The 23,086-nt window shown below is 36.2% G+C and overlaps 1 protein-coding gene across 1 annotated transcript in view; it reads left to right on the plus strand.

The window, feature by feature from the left end:
- Positions 1 to 23,086, plus strand: part of GALNT1 (polypeptide N-acetylgalactosaminyltransferase 1) — a gene marked incomplete at both ends in the record, with an annotated part of 38,987 nt that overhangs the window by 14,651 nt on the left and 1,250 nt on the right. The window contains 8 exons of the mRNA XM_079533485.1: positions 2,010 to 2,176; positions 7,376 to 7,583; positions 9,409 to 9,579; positions 11,148 to 11,265; positions 12,172 to 12,352; positions 20,062 to 20,201; positions 21,309 to 21,407; positions 22,195 to 22,329. Of these exons, the coding sequence (XP_079389611.1) occupies positions 2,010 to 2,176; positions 7,376 to 7,583; positions 9,409 to 9,579; positions 11,148 to 11,265; positions 12,172 to 12,352; positions 20,062 to 20,201; positions 21,309 to 21,407; positions 22,195 to 22,329 (1,219 nt within the window). The remainder of the gene's footprint in view (positions 1 to 2,009; positions 2,177 to 7,375; positions 7,584 to 9,408; positions 9,580 to 11,147; positions 11,266 to 12,171; positions 12,353 to 20,061; positions 20,202 to 21,308; positions 21,408 to 22,194; positions 22,330 to 23,086) is intronic.

Below are 23,086 nucleotides of genomic sequence, written 5' to 3' on the forward strand. Positions count from 1 at the left end.
GCTTGTAAAAGTCTCTAAATATTAGTAGACAGGGCAGCATAGGTCACTCTGAAACTGTTACTCCGGAAAGGGCTGATCGCTGTGGTTGACAATAGGCAAGTCTTGTTATGGATGCAGGGATGTTCAGCTTCTACAGGTCACGGTAGTGGACATGCTTGAGAACGGGTTATCATCAACCTTCTATATGTCTTTCAGGCATGTTAGGGATAAAAGGTTTCCTTTCAAAGATGGATCTTAAAGATTCTGATGTCTTTATGCTAAAGACAGTGCAATGTTTTATAAAAGTACTTGTCTGTGGCTGGCTTTTTTTGTACCAGTTCATTTGTTTGGAACTCAGTAAAATAAATCTTCCATAAAACCAAGATAGTCAAGGCTGAAGATCCAAAATTTGCTATTGCAATGACAAAGCTTTTGGCCACTGCAGGAAGATAGTCCTGTTGAATGAGATGTTATGGCTTCTTACGGAATACAGCAAACAGATCTATGTCAGCTTTTCTACAGATATTCTGTTTAAAAAATATAGGATCAACTGGAAGATTTACATTTCTACTAAGGCTGAAAGTCAACACTCGGATACCTTGTTTTCTGGTCTAGGGAGCAGTGCTGTAGAAGGAATAAAACATGGATGGTTTGGTTTTAAAGCAACATAATGGGCTGAACAAGTGAAAAGAATATTTGGCCCATGTGTAGAATTTGCCATCTGAAATTCAAGGCATCTTTGCCAAAAGCTATTTTATTTTTCAAGTGATACCACAGAAATAATACTTTGTCAGTTTACATTCTTCACAAATTTTCTTTATGCATGAATCAAATAAAAAAGAACAGGGATATGAGTGTTTTCTCTAAAGATTTTGACACTTGCTGGTTGTAATGAATAATTAAAGTCAGCTATGATTGTAGACAAGTCTAATATTGAGGACAGATAGTGCCTGTTTCAAAGATATTGGTGTTTCAATTCTCAGAAGGGGAAGCATGATTGCACAGAAGCTCTTTGAGATGCTTCCTAAATTATACCTGGACTTAAATTATACCTCGTCTTATCTGGGATCTAGGCTCACTGAGGGTTTTTTGTCACTACCATAGAGCCAGAATGCCTGTGTGTTATGAGAACTGCTCTTGCTTCAGGCTCTGTGGCTAGCCAAGTTAGCTAGCAAATAAAATATTCATGCTGTGAGCCTCTTTTGGTTTGTGTTCGTGGTGTCACCAGTTCTTCCGAAGGGTGGGAATAGATGCTGACACCACAATCCTGTATTGACAGCTTGTTCCTTCAGTATTGTTTTTATACTTTTGGTTAAACATATGCGCTGTTTACTTCTCAGGCTCTTGATTAGGGCCACAGGTGATACTTTTTACATATTCTAATAGTATTTATAACAGAATACTTTTGAATGACTATATGTAAAGAGTTGGGATCTAATGAAAGCTCTTCTGTTGAAACGAAGTTACAAACATAAAATATGCCTACAACTTTTTCTCATACGATTATGGATTACATTTTTCTTGTTTGTTATATATTTACTTACGCAATCTCTTTCAAGTTTGCCATCTCTTACCGTGTGCATTTCTCATCCCTTTTCCCCCTCTGTCCCTGTAGTAGTAGGGCTACCCCTTGCCCTCTGAGGGAATGCAGGCTTAAATTAGCACCTTGAGTTAATGTATTTGTTTTGTGAAGCGTTGCATATCCAAGTAGCGGGAATAAATACGGTTAGCTGTATATGATGGCAGTGTGGACGTCTGTCATTTCAAGTACTGATTACTCCATGAAGGTTCCTTTCTGAGTGGAAAGTTGGAATACTAGATGTATACATCAATGTAAGGATTTTTTAATGTGGGAATATTAATTTGTGCACTTTTTCCTCCTTTTGTCACACCTGGGACATTCACACAGTGTTGATATATCATAAATTGCTGTATGGTTTTACTAAGAAATAAACTTCAAACTTGCAGTCCTAACTTGATCGTTACAAATGCTCTTTTTTTTTTTTTTTTTTTTTTTTTTTGATTAACAGTTGTAAAACAAAGGTGTATGCAGACAACCTTCCCACAACAAGTGTTGTCATTGTTTTTCACAATGAGGCTTGGAGCACGCTTCTACGAACTGTTCATAGTGTGATAAACCGGTCACCACGACACATGCTGGAAGAAATTGTACTTGTTGATGATGCCAGTGAAAGAGGTAATGATAAATGTTGATACCTTTAAGATATTGCAGTTTGTTATTCTTTTTTCTTTAAAAATTGAAAGCGAAGCTTTACTGGCTTAGCTTTGCTCAGCAAAACACAGTAGTGGGGTTGAAGGGCAATAAGCAATATGCCCCTTATCAATTACAAATGGATCATTCTGCTCTGAAAACGAATACAATTTTGTCTGGTTACTTTTTTGTTGACATTATAGAGATTTTGTTTATCCTGCTACCGTTTTCTTGTTTTACATTTGGAACTGTAACACGTTACTAAGGCTTGGGGCATTTAAAATTTGAGCAATGTGATGAGTAATAGTAAAGGCAACTTTCTTCTTCACACACACACCAATTTACGTTTGGTACCACTGTCAAACATGGTGCTCAAAGGGATCAGTATTGACTTTTCAGTTTATGGGAAATTGCAGTTCAGTTTCCCTGCTGTATGCGATTCCACTTTTTAATGGTCAGTGGACAAAGTGAAAGTTCTGTGATACAGAGTAAAGTTTGTTTCATTACCTTATATAATGAAATTAATGGACAAAACTTGAAGCTGGTTTTCTTAAAGTGACTTTATTTAGATTTTGCTTGCCAGTGATTTTTGTAAATTACAATATAGTAGAAATAAAGATAATATTCTGGAAAGTACTTGGTAGCTCATTCTAGATCAGTTATTTGTTTTATTTCTTGATTGATTTTTGTCAATGTTCTTGGTTATGAAGTGTAACTTGAGGGATACTTTTTCTTGTGTGTGTGTGTATATATATGAGAATGAGAGAATGTCATGTTTTCTGAAGTATGTTGAAATAATGCTTTTAAAATATATTTCTGTATTGGAAGATTTCCAGTATATGAATAGTGAGGAGGCCACTATTTAAAGTAAATAAATAAAATTTTGGCAGCCACCATTTGTTGGCGGTCATCTGTATTTATCTGCATCAGCAGTAATTTCCCTGCTTTAGTTGGAAAATTGAGCAACCAGCATGCTGATATCTCAGTTTGAGGCTTCTGATTCCAATATTGCAAAATACGTATTCTGCTTATTATGTTAATTCCAACTTCTCAGTAAGATGGGTCAAAACATCTGAACAAACAAAATCTATGTACAGGAAGAGATGCTGGATTGCAGACTGCAGTCTGAGTAGCATTAGGGTGTGTGGATTACAGTAACTAGCAGGAATTTTTGTGGATTCACAGCTGAAGAATTTACAGGGTACGAAGATTATGAAGAATTTTTATGGGGTATCTTTTTATAGTAAAAAGTGTGAGTTTCTTCTTCAGCTTGTATGCATGTATGGTAATGTAACATATTGCCTGACCAATTCCAAGCCATGTAGGTCTAGAGAACAGCTGGCTGTGAAGAAGATGAACAGGGGAAAGAGAGAGAATGCCAGTTCGATGAGTTGTGACCAGGCCGTTTACCTAGGGATGCATTGCTCATGCACTCAGGTTGTGTTTGCACACGTATCAGTATTTGCTCCTTACTTCTTGTTCACACTTGCTAGTTCACCTGATACTAGCGTTAGCCTCTTCAACAAATTCTAGTGCCATTTGGAAAAAGCAACAGGCTTGAAAGGTAATCACACCCTGGTAGAAGAGAAGGAGTGCCTGTGCAAAGGGCAAAGCTAACACGTGAATGTGTTCCAGATGGGATGGGATTGTGATTAACTTTTTAGCTTTTAGAAGAGTCAAATTTTCACTATTTTAACTTGGAGGGAATTGGTAGCGGCACCCCTCAATTTCTTGTAGTTATTAAAGCTCTTGTTCCACCTTTCTTTTGAAACTGCTCACCACTCTGAGGATTATTCCTGGGGAATACAGATGCTGATATTTGGGTTTTAAGTGTCTGTAATCAGGTTATTGTGCAGGTACAGATTTCCTTAATGAAATAGAGGGAGTACTGTTTTGGTTGGTTGTCTCTTATGCTCAGACTCATGCTAGAAAAACAAAGTTTAGTGCAAATGTGCTCTGTTTCATTTATCTACACAGTCCCTTTCAATAATTCATATCTTTGTCAATGATTAATAGTGACAGGTCAGCTTTCAATGTGACCTAGAAATAGAGTAAGCTCATATTAAAATAATGTAGGCAGGTATTTCTTGTTTAGTCTCTTTAATTTCTATTTAGTAAACAACAGCAGTAACAGCAACCAAAATTTTTATCTAACACTCGCCATGTCCTCATTATGATGTAGAATTATAATTCACTTTAAAAATGGCTTTTTAAAGATATATTTTGTGTTCCTGATTTGTTTGAGGTAGGTTACAAAATCAAGATAATTCTAGGCTGAAAGATGTAACATTTCAGATTTTTTAATTATTTTTGGTGACATTATCAAGCATCTTTAGTTTTGAAATCTGTGATGATCACTTTTGCACCTTCCACCGTTATTTTCAACAGTTCCTGAAAATTGTTTTGTTTTTTTAATGCTTTTTTTTCCAAAAACATACTATGTTTCCAGCAAATGTTCTTTTACATTAAATAAACTGAAGCGATGTGATGCCTGAAAATATGAAGGCTTTAGCATATGCTACTTACATATTCTGTTTGTGTTGAATTAAAACGGCAGACTTTTTTCCAGAAAAAGAAAACTGTTCAGCCTGAGCAGTGTATTTTGAATTCTAACATCAGAGTCGATTTAATTGGAATGAAGTAAGCATTCAGTCTGCCTGAAGCACACTTTGTACCTGCCAGTGTCAAGCTCTTAGAAGAATGAATTTGCATAATATCACACAATTATTTACACTGCAAAAAAAGCTTTGGAGAAACAAGGCATGGCTGTAACATTTCTTCTCTAGTTGCTGATCAGAATTGTGTATTTTGTTTTTGAGTATTAACTTCTTTGTTAACTACTTTAGAAAACAACATTAGCAGAAGAAATCAGAAGTAGTCAGTACTTTAAAACTAGGTCGAGTACTGAATGGCCCAGTGTGCATGGCAGATTACATCAGGACAGAAAACACCCACAGAAGCTAGTGATAGATGCATATCAAATGGATGGATTTAAAACTAAATACCTGAAAATAATGTCTGTGAAGTATTTGTGCTTCTTATGTCTGTGACTGCGTGATTAAAAATCAGTAAATCTGTATTGTAGCATAATAAAAATATTTAGTTTGAAACTTAATGTTTACTTGATGTTTATGAACTGTGACTCAGTAGTGGAATTGTCCAATTATTTTTCAATTTGCACACTTACTGGCTTTGACTGAATTGATTTGCTTTTTTTGTCATCTTGGAGTTCTTAGTGCCAGTACTACCATAGGAGATGCTCTTTAAACATTCCATAGCAATAAGTAAAACTATTCATATTGATAGAGAAAAAAGTTTAGAAAGGAATATCCAGCAGAAAGTTTTGTCTCTGATATGGAAGGTCTTTTGCAAGTATTGTCAAAACCTCACCCTCAGCTTGAAGTGCATGAGGCAGTGCTAAAAACTTACTCGGCTGTCATCCCAGGTCATTCCTGAACATCTGACGCTGTAGTGCATAAATATTTTCATTTGGGTGTTTAACATAGGATTTAGTGGAAGTATAGCCACTTGGCTTGCATACAAAGTTATCTCTAAAGCTTAACGTTTCTAGTAGGCCAAAATGTATTATGTGCATTAAGAGATTATTCCAATAATTTTTAGATGTGCGGAGGAACATTTTTCTGACTGTCAGATTAGCACAGAGAAATTCTTCACTGTCATGTTATCTGTGTAATCATGCAAATACACATATGTATACACATATACATTAAACTATAAATAGTTCCACAATGCTAATCTCTTAAATTGGTGGCTTTGGGAAGCTACGTAGTAAGAAGTGAAATTAGTTTGATACAGGCTGCATCAGTCAAATGATGTGTGCTTAACCCCAACAGGCCTGCAAAATTTTTAGATGTGAAAATGGGTTTGTACTTCTCAATTCTTCCTACTAAACATTCTTTTGAATCTGTGTTAGTATGCACAATAAAAAGTTAACTTTGTAGTGAGTTTCTCTTGAGACAAATATTTAAGGTCTTTCCAACTCTTTTAACACAGCTCAGCGTCCAAGATGTGTCAAAACTTATTTCTGTGGGTTTTAGTGACAGTCCAACAATGCGAAGGGAAAAATGAGGAGGGAATTAGCTCACCAGAGCAATAGTGAGGAATGGTAATCATCCCTGGGGCAGCTCTGCCTCTTGAGATTTACAAAGCAGCCCAAGAGTTCATGCCGTGCTTTTTCTCCCTCCAGTGTCACACACGTCCTTGCATGAAGGACTTAATAGTATCTTACATTAAATCCTACTCTAGGCTGTGCACTGTTGTACTACAACTCTCACATGCTTTGAATATATCATGTAATACATTCAGTAGCTGAGTTTTGTAAGAGTACTTATTTTGCCTCTATTACAGATTTCAAATCTATATAATGTTATTACAGAAGTTTATATGGCTGTAAATTGCTTTTTTCCTCTCAGTTCTTTGTTCTTCCTTACTATTTTTCATAGTCTAATTGGTCATGATGGACAAGAACTATGCTGAGCAGTGAGAAATTTGATAGCTGTTTACACTGCACTAAATTTTGAATTTACAAGCACTTATTAGCCATTAGTTATGGATGTTGTATTTTAATTAACATGATCCTCAGATAAGCAGGTTTGTTATATAGATGCTCATTGACATACAGCTGATTGTCTTCATTTTTGTTTTTAGGAATTATAGTGATAACTTAGAGATCTTAGCCAGACATATGTGGAGAAAGCAGAATTGAAAAATGCACTTGGTTATATTTCAAACTCTGCAAAGAAATCTGTAAGTTACATTATGGTAGGAGATAAATAGTTCAGCTAGTTGGCTCATTTTTATTATTTTCATGATGGATAATTTTGTGCCCAAGAATATGTATGCATACATTTATTCCAAAATAAAATCTTGTCTATCCCATCATATTTTTGTGTAAGCATTCTACACTCTCCATTTTTGTTTCCCATGATGACAGAATGAAGAGAAGGAACTTCCTGCTCTAGCAAGTGAAATGCATGGGGGAGGGCAGAAGGGCTTTGTGCAAAGTGGAGAATAAGCAGCAGAGTAAACTAGCTGAGAAAAGAGGAAAGAGATGGGAAAGCAAGGAGAAACCTTATTTCAACTCTCTTCATCAAAAACAAAGGGAGAAAAAAAGCTGTACTTTGTAACTGACTGTTTCCATCTGTTTGATTTTTTTCCTCACAGACTTTTTGAAAAGACCACTGGAGAGCTATGTAAAAAAATTAAAAGTACCTGTCCATGTGATTCGAATGGAACAGCGCTCCGGTTTGATCAGAGCTAGATTAAAGGGGGCTGCTGCTTCCAAAGGCCAGGTCATCACCTTCTTAGATGCTCATTGTGAATGTACGGTAGGCTGGCTCGAACCTCTGCTGGCAAGGATTAAAGCTGACAGGTAATTATCCGTCTGTTGGTCCATCATTTTTTTTTAAGGTTTTAAAGAAGTTTCTAAGTACTATGATGTAACCTAAAAGCAAATATCTACTTTCTGAAAGGACAAGAAAGTCCTGTATTTTGCAGTGGTGTAAGGCTAAAAGACTAATTCAGAACTGCTTTTGAAGGGGGAGACATGGTTTGAAATAAAGCTTATATTGAAATGCGTGAGCTAATGTGTTTAAAAACTGGGAGATCTGAGTATGAATGGAGTGGAAAGTAGTGGAATTTGAGGTCTTTTACTTGGCTTACTCCTTCATGAATTTGGGAAGATATTCTTAAAGAAGAAATGGAGGCCCTGGTCACAACATGGTGAGCTTTTATAAGGACAGGTATTAACAAGATGAGGGGAAATGATACTGAACTGGCAGAGGGTAGATTTAGACTAGGTATCAGGAAGAAATTCTATACTGTGTGGGTGGTGAGACACTGGAACAGTTTGCCCAGTGAGGTTGTGGGTGCCCCATCCCTGGAAGCATTGAAGGCCACGCTGGATGGGGCTTTGAGCAACCTGGTCTGGAGGGAGGTGTCCCTGCCTATAGCAGAGGGCTGGAACTAGGTGATCTTAGAAGTCCCTTCCAACCCAAACTGTTCCGTGATTCCATTCTATGATTCTACAACTAGAAGTATCTCTCAAGTTTACTGTATTCAGGTTCTCATGACTTCTTTCTTTCATAATATGGGTTGTGAACGATCTGTGGATGTGTGAAATTCTGTGATGTGGTCTTCTAGGGTGTGTTTTCTAAAGTTAGAATAGTTACTGGAATCATGCTAATTTACACTGTAGCAGGATGGCTTTGTGCCTATTTTAAATCGGTATTCACAATGCTTACGTGCATGCTAATGTGTTGGAAACTTGAGTTTTATTGTAAGGAGAAATTGGTATGCTTTACAAAACATACATCTGAGCAATTCCATAGTTGCAGACTAGTTGTTAGTAAACAGCGTTTTAAATAGGCTAGCTACTAAGCATAGTGTTACAAATCTTAGTTTTGTTCTCATGGTTATAGGTGAAAATCACATAAGTTTTCATGTTACAAAATACAGTATTACATGATGAAAAAGCAGCAGCTATTAAAGAGCCTTTGTACAGAGCTGTACAAAGACACAATATTTTTTAAGTTATCATTTTTGTGAGATTCATGTAAATTATTGTTGCAATTTGTGCAAATAGCCCAAATAAATGAGTCCTTTGAACTTAGTCGCAGAGCTTCCCATGAGTGGAAGCCTACTTGAGTTAATTCAGTATCTTTAAGATGATTAGAATTATTATCTCTGAGTATATATATGCCTTGATGATGTCAGAACAGTAGACAGTGAAGCCTCTTTCTATTTTTATGTGGTAGCTCATTTCTTAGTCTTGATGATATTTTGGAATACTTCCTCAGGGCTAAGGACTTGAGTCTTAATTTAAAAATGTGCAAGTTATTTTGACCACTTAACTAGAAACCAGAGCTTCTTTTACATTCAGTCACTGTTTGACATTGAGAAAGCTATGATCATTTTTTTTCATCTGCAGAAGGTGATTAATTATTACTGATAATAATGCACATGCTATTGTTTTTAAAGCTAGTATTGCCAAAATTGCAACACATTTTCATTTGGATGAGTTATTTCAAACTAGCAAGATAGAGCTTGATATTCTGGTAGTATCTATCGTGTACTGCTGAGAAATGGCATTCGAAATTTTAAACTTAGTACTTGTTAAAAATGGAGTTTAAAAAAGGAAACTACAAACGTTTTTCTGAAATTTGTACTAACAGATTTTGGTTCATCCTTCTTTTTAGGAGAACAGTCGTGTGTCCCATCATTGATGTAATTAGTGATGACACCTTTGAATATATGGCAGGTTCAGATATGACTTATGGTGGTTTCAACTGGAAGTTGAATTTTCGTTGGTATCCAGTTCCTCAGAGAGAGATGGATCGACGGAAAGGAGATCGAACTCTTCCTGTTAGGTAATTATTAATTGGTTAACGTGTTCATCTGATGTTCTTTCTGGATTACTCTTGTATACAGGTAGGCAGTTAATTTTGTTGTTGCAATATCTATTTGAAGGAGCAGCATAAAGATTATTTTATGTGAATGGGCTGATTGTAACTTTTGAAAGGAATGAAGAAAGCTATTGGTATGTCACTGTAGAACTATTTCTGTGGTTTTTTGCTAATTACTGTTTGGGCCACCTGTTCACCTGTTTGGGCCAATGAAAGGTGGATTGTATGAGCAACAGTTTGCTAATAATGACATGCTCAGAGCACTGAGGACACGTCCTCTCATGCAGGTTGTTACAAGTGTGACATGCAGGCTCTTGTCCATTGCTGACAAGAACAGGTAGCTGATGGTGATGATTATGTTGAAAAATAGTGTTGTAGCTGAGAATTTGCTCTAGCAAATAGTGTTATTGTGCTCCTTTTATCTATGGTAGTTTGTATAGAAATAAATAGGAGGCATTACTTTCAGAGCACCCTATGTACATTTGCTTGTGTGCACATACATAAACATATTAGAAATGCATGAAAGGGAGACAAATTTATTCTCGTATGTCATATTTGCAAAGATAATGTGGAACACATAACTTGAGTAAAATATACCTTAACACGACTTCAAATTTACATTTCCTGGCCTTAACACTCAGAAAAGTGGGCAATATTAACTTAATGTAAGGTTGAAGATGTGATCTCTGGTATTTTTGGTTTGTGCTCTATTATGAAGAAATCGAAGGTGTTCTCAGGATGTGGTTAATGGATTATTTTTTTCCCCAATGTCTATTTTAGTGGAAAAAGCTACACAAATTATAGTTAGATTGAGACTACCTAACTTATATTTAACGTGTCTTTCAGGAAAAGCATGAAGTGTTTCAGAAGAATGACTAGTGGTAGAAAATGATTTATGCTAGAAAAATATGTCATTTATAGACTTGAGCTATAAAATTATATCAGCAGGCAAGGCGAATGTATAGCTTTTGTATTGTGTGCATGTTGACTAAAAAATGAAAATTTGGGAAGCTAAAGTATGAGAAATTAACATTCTTTACTAGTAAGGAACTAATGAAAAAAAATCTGAATGTAACCCTGATTGTACAACTTCCCTGTGTAAAGTCAGAGTAGTGAAAGCGCGCAGACCACTTCATGGCCTCTTGTAATTCTTCACGAGTAGTTGACAGGCGTGTATATTTCTTGTAAGAAACCAGTTTCTCTTTTCTAAAAATTACCATCACTGGAGACAGAAGTTTCCTTCTGCAGGAATGGCAGCTGCTTATTAGGAGCCATTTCTCTATTCAGAGTCAAACTTGAAGCGAGGAAACAATGAGAACTGTCAGTAACTGCTTCCTTCTCCAGAAAGTGTTGAGCTAGCAAATACATCAGTGGTAACTGCGCTTGGACAGCAGCCTCATGAGAAGGAGCGTGTTCTGAGCTACAGACATAAAAAGTCACATTGTCAGTGTGTAAATGTGAAATGTATTTAAGTATGTTGTTATAGTGACTAATGCTTATTTCTTTTTTTTTTTTTTTTTTTTTTTTTTCAGGACGCCTACAATGGCAGGAGGTCTTTTTTCAATAGACAGAGATTACTTTCAGGAAATTGGAACATATGATGCTGGAATGGATATTTGGGGTGGAGAAAACTTGGAAATTTCTTTCAGGGTAGGGAAAAGCTTATATCTGCTCAATGTGTTATTAATGACAGCGTGTCTCACATTCTGTAAAATACAGACCAGATGACAGTGACAGGGTCCTCTCCTTTTGCAGCTAGTAGTATACTTCCTGTCAAGTTCCTCTGGTGGAGACATGCAAAAAGTGTACCTGTCAGTGAAGAAAAGTGTATGATGAATAGTTGACAGTCTTGTGACAAAAAATGGAATTGGAATATTTACTGTGAATAAATACATTTGTTTTTTTAAAAAGAATTGAGTTAGAAAATCCACTTGGAGCATAAGTTAAGGGTAATACTGTCAGTGTATGGTATATCGTATCAGTGAAACATGAGTGGCTCTGTTACTTTCTCTTCTTCTTATGGCCTTCTTCTTAAAGGTTGCCTGTTTTAATTTGGTTGTGGACCTAACCAGCATTGTTCTCACTTCCATTCCTACCAAATAGCACAGTTACCTTTTGTTATATTTATCAGCTCAGAACAAATAAGTGGTTCCAAAATGAAACTGAAAATATTTTCAGAAGTGTTACTTGGGAAATGTATGTTGTTTTTACATGGAGGATCTGTTTTATAGTGAACTTTGTGGGCAGATAACCACCTGATACTTTACTGTGATTCATGTGAACCTTTTCATTCCTTTGCTGTCCTGCTGGCCCAGTTCTCTGAAATAATCTCATGCTGTGAGGCCTGCTATACTTCTTCTTATGCTGTTCTACTTAGGCTTTTGAGCATCCTTACCCATTGAGCAGGAAACAAACTTACTTTTCCCTTCCATACAGTATTTTTATGTTGTAGATATCAACTTAACTTTTCTCCAAACTGACTAGCAGTAAATAATTAACATTTTAAAATGTTTTTTAGCTGTTTAAACCATGCAGTAACTGTGCTTTCACTTTCAGATTTGGCAGTGTGGTGGCACTTTGGAAATTGTAACTTGTTCACATGTTGGGCATGTGTTCAGAAAAGCAACACCATACACTTTTCCAGGAGGTACAGGGCAGATAATCAACAAAAATAACAGGCGGCTTGCAGAAGTCTGGATGGATGAATTCAAAAACTTTTTTTATATCATTTCCCCAGGTGAGCAAGTTATGAAAATAAATATCTATTAAGAATTGAAATGGATTACTGCTGAAGAAAAAACAAACAAATAAACATGAGTATTATGAGAATCTAGCTAAAAATATTATTTCTTTTAATTTCACGATACAAAACTCACCAAAGATGTATAAAAAGGACAATTGATTAAAACAATGTTATTAGCCTATCCAGAGATGTACCCTGAAGACTTTGAAGTCTTTTTTTTTTTTTTTTTTTTTTTTTTTTTAAATGAATGAGCTTCCTGTGCAATGGAGTTAAAGCTCAGTAGAACGTCAGAGTTTAACTGTAGTGCTAAAAGCCAGCTGTCCAAATGCATCTCATAATGTGATGGAGTTTGACCTCTGGCCTCTGCGTTGTGGGCATTGAAGGTAGAACCAATTAAAATAGATGTAAGTGAATTCCTGTAGCAGGAGGGGCAAAATTTAAGATCATCTGGCTTGGTTGAGTTTGCATGTGGCAATCCAGAGTGTGGGAACAAAATGGCCAATGTATTTGACTGTGATGATACATAGTATATTTCTTAAAGTGAATGTTGACAAAACAAGAGAACATATAATATGACAGCAAATTTTCTATGAGCAGAAATTTTCAGGAAGAGAATAAAGCAGCCTGGGAAATACTGAATTATTACCTTCTACTACAGATTAATTTTTGTTTGTCGTTTTAAACAAAAGACAAACTTCAGAGAGCAACAGACACTGACAACTATTTGAGGCATTAGAGACATTGAACTTCAAATACTGAGCAGTGGTCTTATAAGATAAATCTACTTTCCCAAATAGCTATCTTTTAAGCTACTATTCGCTTATGACTTGCTTATTAAACTTGTATTAGTATTGAAATGTAAAAACTGGAATAAAATGTAGTAATTTAGATTACAGGCTTTGAGAATACTTTGTGAGAGCAGGTGATCACATTGCTTTATACTTTTGTTTTTTAATAGAATGCATTACTTGATTAGGACTAAGATTTTTTTAATTCTGCTTTAATTTGGTACCAGTCAGAGCCTTTTAGGTGAAATCTGAATCTTATAGCTTGTGGCTACTCTGCTGCTTTATTAATTAAGAATTATGAATTCAAACATCGCATGTATAAATGTCTTTCAGATAAGCTGTATATAAATAACTGCAATTAATTTTGGCTAAGATTGTTTTTTTGCTTCCATGCCAAGCTGGATTTTTTTTTTTTAACTAAGTGACAATACCTACATGTAAAAATAAGCTCTTGAAAACAAAGCTGAATTAGTCAACATAGTGGTAATATAAATATTTTGTATATGATCTTTGTAGTCCTTCTTTTCATGAGATAACTATAAGCTACAAAAGGAGTTACTGTTTTCATGTAGAAATGTTGTTTTGATACAGCTTCTTTTCATGGGTTTACAGCATTGTGTCTATACATACGTTCTTCTGTTGGAGAAAAGTTACAAAAAAAAAAATCATTTAGAACAGAATGTGAATAAGAGTTTTGAGATGGTGAAAGTAACTCCAGCGATTCTCTGTAGTTGCACTGTATATTCTCTTCTTTTGAAAGATGCATGCCTGCACAGTTTGTCTTATGCTAATAACCGGCATGATTGGTGGATATATTCTTGCCAAGAGCTCTAAGCTGCTCAGAGAGCATCTGCACCAGCCAACTGGCACACAGTCTCATTTATGTGCCTGTATCCCTTTGACACCACACTGAAGTTTGACACCGGAATTTCCAAGTGTTTCAGGAATCACAGGGCTGCATTACCTGAATCTGTTTGCGTTGTTCTGAAATCAGTCTGTTACCCAAGGCTGTGAAAAAGAATGCCTTGTACAGCTGCTCGCTTCTAGCTATGATGCAGTGTTTATTGTTTAGAGAATGCACCGATAGACTGTACTCAGCGCTGCTCATATCTTCTTCCCTCCCCTCCAAATCCTTGCATGTTGTCAGAACCAGAATGGATTATTATTTGGGGAAGTTCACAAACCCCTTACTTTTATTATACTGTTATCTCTATCTTACCTGAGTTAGGCAGACTGCTGATTTCACCTATTGACTGCAAATATTGCCTTGAATTGTCAGTACATATTTCTAAGCTAACTCAGTGAATTTCTTCTCCATTAACTCACTTTGCCATACTCTCAGTTTTCAAGTGTCCTTCTTATATAAAAAGGAAATGCTTAGTTCTTGCAGAATGATGATGTAGTGACTCTGGCAGACTGTACAGCCTGTGAAACTCTCTGCTAGTGCAGTGTGTGCTTTCAGTATTACTGTGACAGTGTCACAGCTTCTTGGAAGGAGCAAGATGAGAATTTTTAAGCTGATGCTAGCTTGCAAGCCTGGATGCATATGAGAAGAAAACGAGCAAACCTCTGCACCCGTATTTTTCTTGTTATGGATGAGGAAACTGGATTTTGAAGGAGGTAACATACTGGCAGACATGTTTAAGTCAAATTAACAACAACTCCTTTATATCCTTTCTTTTCTGCTCCCCTGAGAGAGGGAACCACAGAGGGATGCAAACCTAACATTTTAGGGTAGCTTTCCCATTTCATGTGATCTGAACTGTGGAAGGAAATGTCTTACTATTTGATTGATAGGAACTCCAGAGACTTTTTACTATTGATTTAGTTAAGTGGAAAGCTATACTCTTGAAAAGTAAGCCTTTAATCTTTTTTCCACCTCCAATAAATACTGCCTAATAGGAACTACTTGTGTTTTAAGCTTTCATGCATTTTAGAAATCATATTTCTGCTTAGAAGCAGACAAGTACAGAAGGAAGCTGAGCAGGACAGTGTTGCAGCAGGTGCTGCTCAGCCAAAATCCAACCTGTCTCTTCGCACACAGCAGCTATCCTCTGCAGCATTAATGGCACTAACTGTTGCAGTTGTTCTGCATTAGCCTACAGCTTTTCTTACAGCTGTGTGTTGCAGCAGGGTGCTGTTTCACAGACCATTTCCTGTTGGAATCCTGCATATGCAGGTGAATAGCCTGCATCCTGTCAGCCTGTGCAGTGGATTTTGCCACTTCTCTCTGATTCCTAGACTTGATCTTTTTTTTTTTTTTTCATTGTCTCTAGTCCAGAATACTGTGAAGGAATTGTCCAAGGGTGAGGCTTTCTGAGATGGCAGTGTCAGTCCAACAGTTTGCTGCAAGGATGGTGCCTTATTCCCTTTGCTTGTTGATTGTTTGTGTATGGCAGCTGGTTTTACTTACTGAACTCCTTGGGACCTTTTACTCTGTAGGCTTTCTGCTGGTTAAATTAGCACCTGTGTAAGCACAGGAAGTGCAGCAGCAGTCTGAAGCTGAGCAAGGAAAATGCCCTTTTTGCAGCAGCAGCTCCATACTGTTAGGTTGGCTTACCACAGCTACCTTCTTGTAGCTACTAATTAATTGTAAACTGGCAGTTACGGTGTTTGTTAATATCTTTCTTCTAAAGGTGAAACATAGATTACACAAGAAAATCACACAGCCTAAAACTACATGAGTCAGAGTTCCATCTTGGACCTGCAGCCTCTTGGTCTCAGTATAAAAGGCTATCATTCAATGATCTCTTATGCCCCCATTTGTACACTGAAGGTATCCCAGCAAGCAGCTCTAACGAGCTCAGGGAGAGCCTCCTAGTGTGAATGGAAATTAACCTTCTTGTTGACCAAAAGTTTTACTCAGAAGGTGTCTTTGATTATACCAGAGCAATCAGTAATGCTATAGAATTATGTAAACAGGAGCTCTCTGACAGACATGGTTGTTATCCTGAGAACTGGATCAGTCATCCTGGTTTATCATCACTATGTATGCTTGTCTTTAGCAAAACATGGTAAAGTCTGGGATAAGATTTCTGTTTATGGCTGATGGGGAGACTGAGTCGATGGTGGTTGGTCTTTGCAATGTAGCTAAACCTATGTTTAAAGTATGAACAGAGTGGTCCTGTATGTTCCAGTTTACAGCCAGTATTTCTTACTGCCATTAACTGGAGATGCAAATATGTGACTGTGTGAATTGGTTTAAAATGATTACTGCTTATTGAGTTTTATAATACTGAAGAAAAACAAGTTCTGTGAGGGTTTTTTTATTTATTTTTCCACACAGAAGCCTGGTTTTGAAAGAAGCTTTCTTACTGTGCTTTTGAAAATGATGGAGTGGTTTATAATCATGATGAAAACATCACGCTTCTCATCTTTCAAAGCAGTTTAGCATGAGTATATTGCCACATTAAACTTGGCAAGCAAATCTTCCGTTTTCTTGAAGTTTTGAGGATGGCAGAACTATTGCAACATGACCACTGAAAAGCTTTAATTATTAATGAGTTAGCAAAAGGATAATTAACCTTCAGATGGAGTATTCTACTGCTAGACATTGTTATACGTATATGAAAGTGGTAGGCGATTAGTATTCATATATTGTAAGGATAGTGGAGGAGTTAGTAGTTTTGAAATGGTTTTCTAAGACCCTTCCTTCCCTTCCTTGTCTATTGGGAAGTCTAGGGATTTTCTCTCAAAAAGAGTAAAGCATTTTTTTCAGGAAATAGTGATAGCATTGAGTAGCTTCTTCTCATGATTAGTATAGTAACCAAATTACAGAAATGCTTGCTTGGATGAGAAGTCTAGATTTGTCAAATTGATAACTTTTTTTTTTTTTTCCAAGTGTAAGCATACCCAAGAGATCTGATAGAACAGGAAAGACTGTTACGTATTACTGATCGGAGTAGCATGGTATCGTGTACGAAACTGTATACCATGTCCTTTAGTACAGCATCTAACCGTTGTGTTCAAGAAATGGTTAGATGTTGTACTGAGGGGCATGGTTTAGTGGGAGATACTGATGGTGTGTGGATGGTTGGACTGGATGATCTTGGAGGTCTTTTCCAACCTTGGTGATTCTGTGAATTTTTTTCAAGAATAGTGATAGCACCCAGCAAGTGCTGAGCTAAATCTGAGATTTGTACTAAGTTGGTGGTTTTGAATTATTTGATATGTGTTCACCCTATCACTATTTATCTCTGTGTATGCCTTTTAAGTGCATTTGTGAAAAAGCATGTGTTTGTCACAGCTAACGGCAAGCTGAGTAATAAGAAGAAACAGAATAAGCTGAGTAATAATAAGAACCACCAGGAAGATCCAGACTTGAAATATAATAAAATAAAGCTTATGGTGTTTTGGTTTGTTTTTGTGTTTCTGGGGGAGCAAAACAAAAGCTCTGGTCAAGTATGGACAGTAGTAAGTACTGTTAACACTGTTCTCATGAGCAAAGCCAAAGTATTTCAAAAAACAAGTGATGAACATGATTGTCTTCCTCATTATATACCTACCTGTACAGTCTGGCGTAAGAGTTAGCTGGGAGGAAGATTTGACCTCATTCTGGTTTTGTGGTTTTAATATATGTATATATTTTAGCTGAGCCTTTAAAAACAAGTACAAAAACACTGGAAGGCATATGTAAGACTCCACTGCATATTGAAGTTCTTACCTGTGCGTGCAGAAAATAGTGGTGCAGAAACACCTTTAATTTTTCTATACAATTTGTATTTTGCAGTTTTTCTTGTTTGCTTCTATTTCTTCCCCCAAATAACAGTTACCCCTTAGTTGTTGTGCTGTATAGTGTAAATAGGGAGACTCCAGCTAGATGAGAATAATAATAATAGAGACAAGAAGTGAAAGCAGCTAAGAGATTGATATCTCACTTGGAAAGCAAAACAATTTGGCCTTGTTAAAGACCACCCATGAAGCAAACTGTACTTCTTCAGCTATCCAGTGCTCAGGTCAGTGTGACAGTAGGTGACTTTGTGTGACTTCAGAGTACTTTATTGGCTGGTTTGTTTGTTTGTTTGTAGTTCTGTCACATTAAAAATGGTTATAATGGTTATAACCCACACCTTTCATTTCAGTGTGACGGAGCAAAAATCAGCTGGCACATTTCTTTTATGTAGTGACATTTAAAATTACTTCAAGAAATAATACATTCGTAAACAATTAGATGTCACTTTTAAATTCTTTATGGTTGTGACTTCAGTCCTTGTGCCATTTTTAAAGTGACAGAGCCCATTTTTTTTTTTTTAAGGTCGTTATAGCAAATTCGGTAGATGAGTAAGTTTTGAATTTTGTCATGTTCTTTCAAGAGTAGCATGATGGCTATGTCATCCATCCACTTCACTTTTCATTAGTGAAGGATGAGGATCTGCAGCTTTTCTTTTCTTATTTCACAGTGTCTTGAGATAGTTCTCATTTTGCTGTGCAGGATATCTTCATGTTGGTTCAGGGAGGGTAGTTTTCTGGGATTTCTTATGCTGTGATTCTTTGCTTCTTTTTTGATGTGCTTTTGCTTAGCTTTCATCCATATTATTCACTGTTTTATTAAAAAGCAAGATTTCACTCATTTTTCCCCTTATTAGTGTAGTTCTCCAGAACGCTTTCTCAAAAGTCAGAAGGGTTTTCTCTTAAGTTTTCAATTCAGTGATTCTGACTTAGCATTTTCCTATTTCTAGAATACTGAAATTAGAAGTGTTTTCACTGATGTTTATCAGCAGCTGAAATTATGCAGGTATCTGTCTTAATTGAGTAGAAATACACCATCTGCTGGCAGGTTGATTTAATAACATGGTGTATCAACTGCAAAACAGTGCAAACTTCGTTTCAAAAGGTCAGGCAATTCTTGTGGTCACTTACAGTCCTCTAAGTGCAGAGATATTCCTGACAAATATATGGAGGAGTTCTTTAGGCACAGTGGTCAATTGAGCCATATTTGTGGTCTGTACGAGGGTATTTTTTTTGTAATGTATTAGGTAATATATCTTTTTGGCCCGTGTGTTTGTAGCGTAGTGTGGAAAATACAAATAGAATGTGAAGTAGCTATAAATTATTCTAACCTTAATTAATATTATTAAGATGTTAATAACAACAGTGCTTAATTCTGGTGTAGTAAAAAAGTACTTACTGGCTGTGCAGACCTTTCTCATCCCATTTTCAGATGGGATTTGAGCAACTTAATTTTCAGAAGGAATTAAAGCTTCTACAAAGGGATGGGTAGATACAAGAAGAGTGGAGCACTTTGATAAATGAGGGACAAAAGAGAATAAAGACAGACAAAATGCTGCAGAATTAATAGCAGGCCTAATGGTGAACACAATTCTGTAACTGCTGCTTTTTTATTGAACGAATACTGAATTATTAAGGGCTTAGTTCTCTATACGAAGGCTGCTTTCTATTTCTGTATGTGGTTAGATGAATGATGACGAACCCAGCAGGTGGTACCTGGTTTACAGAATTAAATTAAAACGCAATTCTCCTTGCTTTGCAGAAGGAAATTGCTATGTTACACTACATAGATATGCACCTCAATTGATAATGGGGTTAGAATGGTATTAGTAACTATACGTTTCAGCCTCTTTTCTCTGATAACTTAGTAAGCTGTAGCATTCAAATTCTTCCACAAACCATGGGTAAAAAATAGTCATGCATAGTACAGAGTTAGTGATTCCACCTTCTGTATAATTACAGGGAAAAAGAATTCACAAGTAGTGATTAACTTGTCTTCTGCAATAAGTATAAGCAACATAATGCTATATTTAAAGAAAGATGTTTTTTTAATGTGAAGATGATTTCTTAGAATGTTTTTCACACAAACAATGTGTTGTACCAATCACTTTTGTATCAGATGAAGTTATGTACAATTCACTAGTAACCATTAAATGCAACCTTTTTTTTTTTTTTTTTAACCTCCAGGTGTTACTAAGGTTGACTATGGGGACATATCATCACGACTTGGATTGAGACGCAAGCTTCAGTGCAAGCCTTTCTCCTGGTACCTGGAGAATGTTTATCCTGATTCCCAAATTCCACGCCATTATTTTTCTTTGGGGGAGGTAAGATTTTTATCTGGTATACTTGTCTACAATTTATTATAAAGTAAGTTGCACAGTAAGTTTTCTTCTATTCTGAACTGAGAAAGCAGACACATTAACCTCCAGCAAAGCTCAATTAACTTGCATGTATATCACCATCACCTGAAAAGTGATGCATCTGTCACCTCAATGAAGTAGAAAGCCAAACTTTATGTGCTATGTTAATTGAAATGTTTTCACTTTCTTATTACCATACTAAATTTCACAGAGAAGGCCGATAGAGATATTCATTCAGAAACACATAGTTAGGGTGAACTCTATAAAGTTCTTCATGTAGAGCAGTGTTTTGCTTAAAAAACTAGAGCGAGTCAAACAAAGACTTTGCTAAATGAATAAATAAATAAGTACTCTGAGCTTTACCCTCAGAATCCTCTTCAGTGACCAACAAATCCTAATAGTTCTTAAGCTTTGCTGGGCATTTCTCTGTTTTTCTTTAATTCACATGACAGTAGAGGTAGCATAGATGAATTTGTCCTAAATAAACAGGCACATAGTTTCCTCTACAAGCCATATTGAGTCAAGTATTGTACCTTTTGTAGAGTAATTTTGTACTGTATTTGTTCAAGAAAAACGTATTTCATGAAAGAGAGGAGTGTTTATGCTGCTATCAGCAGACTGCTATTCATTGTATTTACTATATAGTAATACAGTCTTAATCCTGTATCTCAAGAACTGAAGAAATTGAACCACGTCCCCTGTGACTTCAAATGAAATTAAGCTCACTGTGCCTAGAAGAGTGCTTTGAAACTTTCGGTAGTTTTGGGCTGGAGGTGGAATTGAGTCCATTGCATTGTAGCTGAGCCTCTGAGAAAAAGGAGTCTCAAGATGGGAAGATCCCAATAGAAGGGAAAGAAGTGTGACTCTGTAACAAAGCAGCTTGATCATTTGCCTGGGAGTCTGAGTCATGGTTAGCATTCTCTCACTGTAGTACCACTCATATACTTTACAATTCTTGCAGATAACCTGTAGGTATATAGCAGAGAGAACTGGTGTCAGTGTGGTTTGATACAGGCCTAGTTCTTTCTTAAAAATAACAGCCTTTTGTGATGTGCTCTTTCTCACTCCCAGATAAGAAACGTGGAAACAAATCAATGTCTGGATAATATGGCAAGAAAAGAAAATGAGAAAGTTGGAATCTTTAACTGCCATGGAATGGGTGGAAATCAGGTGACTTTTTAAATGATAGCAATGAATTGTTTTAAATTCTACTCATCAGGATAATTTTTTACTAACAATCATTAAATTTTACGTAAGCTGAACATTTTGTGAAACCTTGAAGATGCTGCCCTTAAGAGGGAATGCATGAGAAGATGTGTTTATGATTCCTTACTTGTTATTTATTTGAAGACTGATTGTAGCATGATTTAGATAAAGTAAAAAATGAAACAAGGGGAAGAGACTGCTGTAAGCCACACTTCCCCTCCTGTAGGTTCTCACAAACCATCTCCTGATTAGACTTGTTGATTGTCATTGATAGTTAAACAAAAACAAAATTATTTTCTTCCACCTGAGCTGACATTTTCAGTGTGCTTGAGTGTCACTTCTGAAACTTTCTTCCACTTGTTTTTTTTTTTGGTTTTTTTTTTTTTTTTTTTATTTGTTTCATTAGTAATTTTTGATCAGGTCTTTTCCAGTATATGAAGATTGACTGACTTGGGGACTGTGCTGTTCCTGTGTGGAAAACAGCCTGCAATTTGGAAATGTCATATGGAGAACTTATGTATTGTTTGTATTTGTCCCCTAAAAGTAAAATTATTTATGTGTATGATGAAGAAAAGTAATGGTCAGTGAATATTAATGAAGCAACGCACAGATGTTCCCCTCACTCACACTTGCCTCCTCTGCTGCCTTCTACCACCACCACCCCTTTGCTGTCCCTTATCCAGGAATTCTTTAGTTGTGTTGGGTTTGTTTTGGTTTTTTTTTCAGTTTTTGTCATTATTTTTCTGCCTAGGTTTTCTCATATACAGCCAACAAAGAAATTCGAACTGATGATTTGTGTTTAGATGTCTCCAAACTTAATGGCCCAGTAACAATGCTCAAGTGCCACCATCTAAAAGGAAATCAGCTTTGGGAATATGATCCAGTGGTAAGTCTTCTAATAACTTGTGATGTTAAAATTAGCCAACTTCTGTTTTTATGTGAGCCTTACACATCAACAGACTCCTTTGTGGGGCTGCTATTTGACAGTCAGAACAGGAAACAAAGTTAGGAGGATTATGTTCCCCTTGCCATTAATTCATCAAGTGGTATTTGCATTGATTAATTACCTAATGAGGTTTGGAGGAGGTCTTAAAAAAAAAAAAAAAAAAAAAAAAAAAAAAAAAAAAAAAAAAAAAAGTTTTCAATGTGCTTCCAGACCCTCTGAAGAAAAACTGTTAGTGCAATATTCTTTGAAGGTGAGGTTGCCTTAATATTATCTATTGCTGATCACATAGATAGCGGAAATTATTTCCTGTCATCAATTCTGGCACCTGGTTTCTTGGGTCTCACAAGGTTAAAAGGAAATGCTGTTGTAATTAAAAAATCAGCATCCAAAATTATAAGAGAGATTTTACATTTACATTTAGTGTGTTTAAGAGATGCTTCAGGCAGCTTTATTTTAATCACCTCTTCCATACTGTGCAAACTCATTTTAAAATTCATAAGTTAAACTGACAGAACTAGAAATCATTGTGCGCTTGTGCAGTGGTCATTGATGTGCTGTACAAGCTCCGAAGACAATACTGTGATTGAGTACAAATGTTGATTGAAATGCTTAAGTTCAAATTTTGGGAGTCATTCATTCTTTGTTTCACATTGTTAGTCTACCTGACTGAAGTAAATACATTGAGTAATAGTATGCA

This window comes from Tetrao urogallus (assembly GCF_951394365.1).
Source record: "Tetrao urogallus genome assembly, chromosome: 3".
NCBI classification, from domain to species: Eukaryota; Metazoa; Chordata; class Aves; order Galliformes; family Phasianidae; genus Tetrao; species Tetrao urogallus.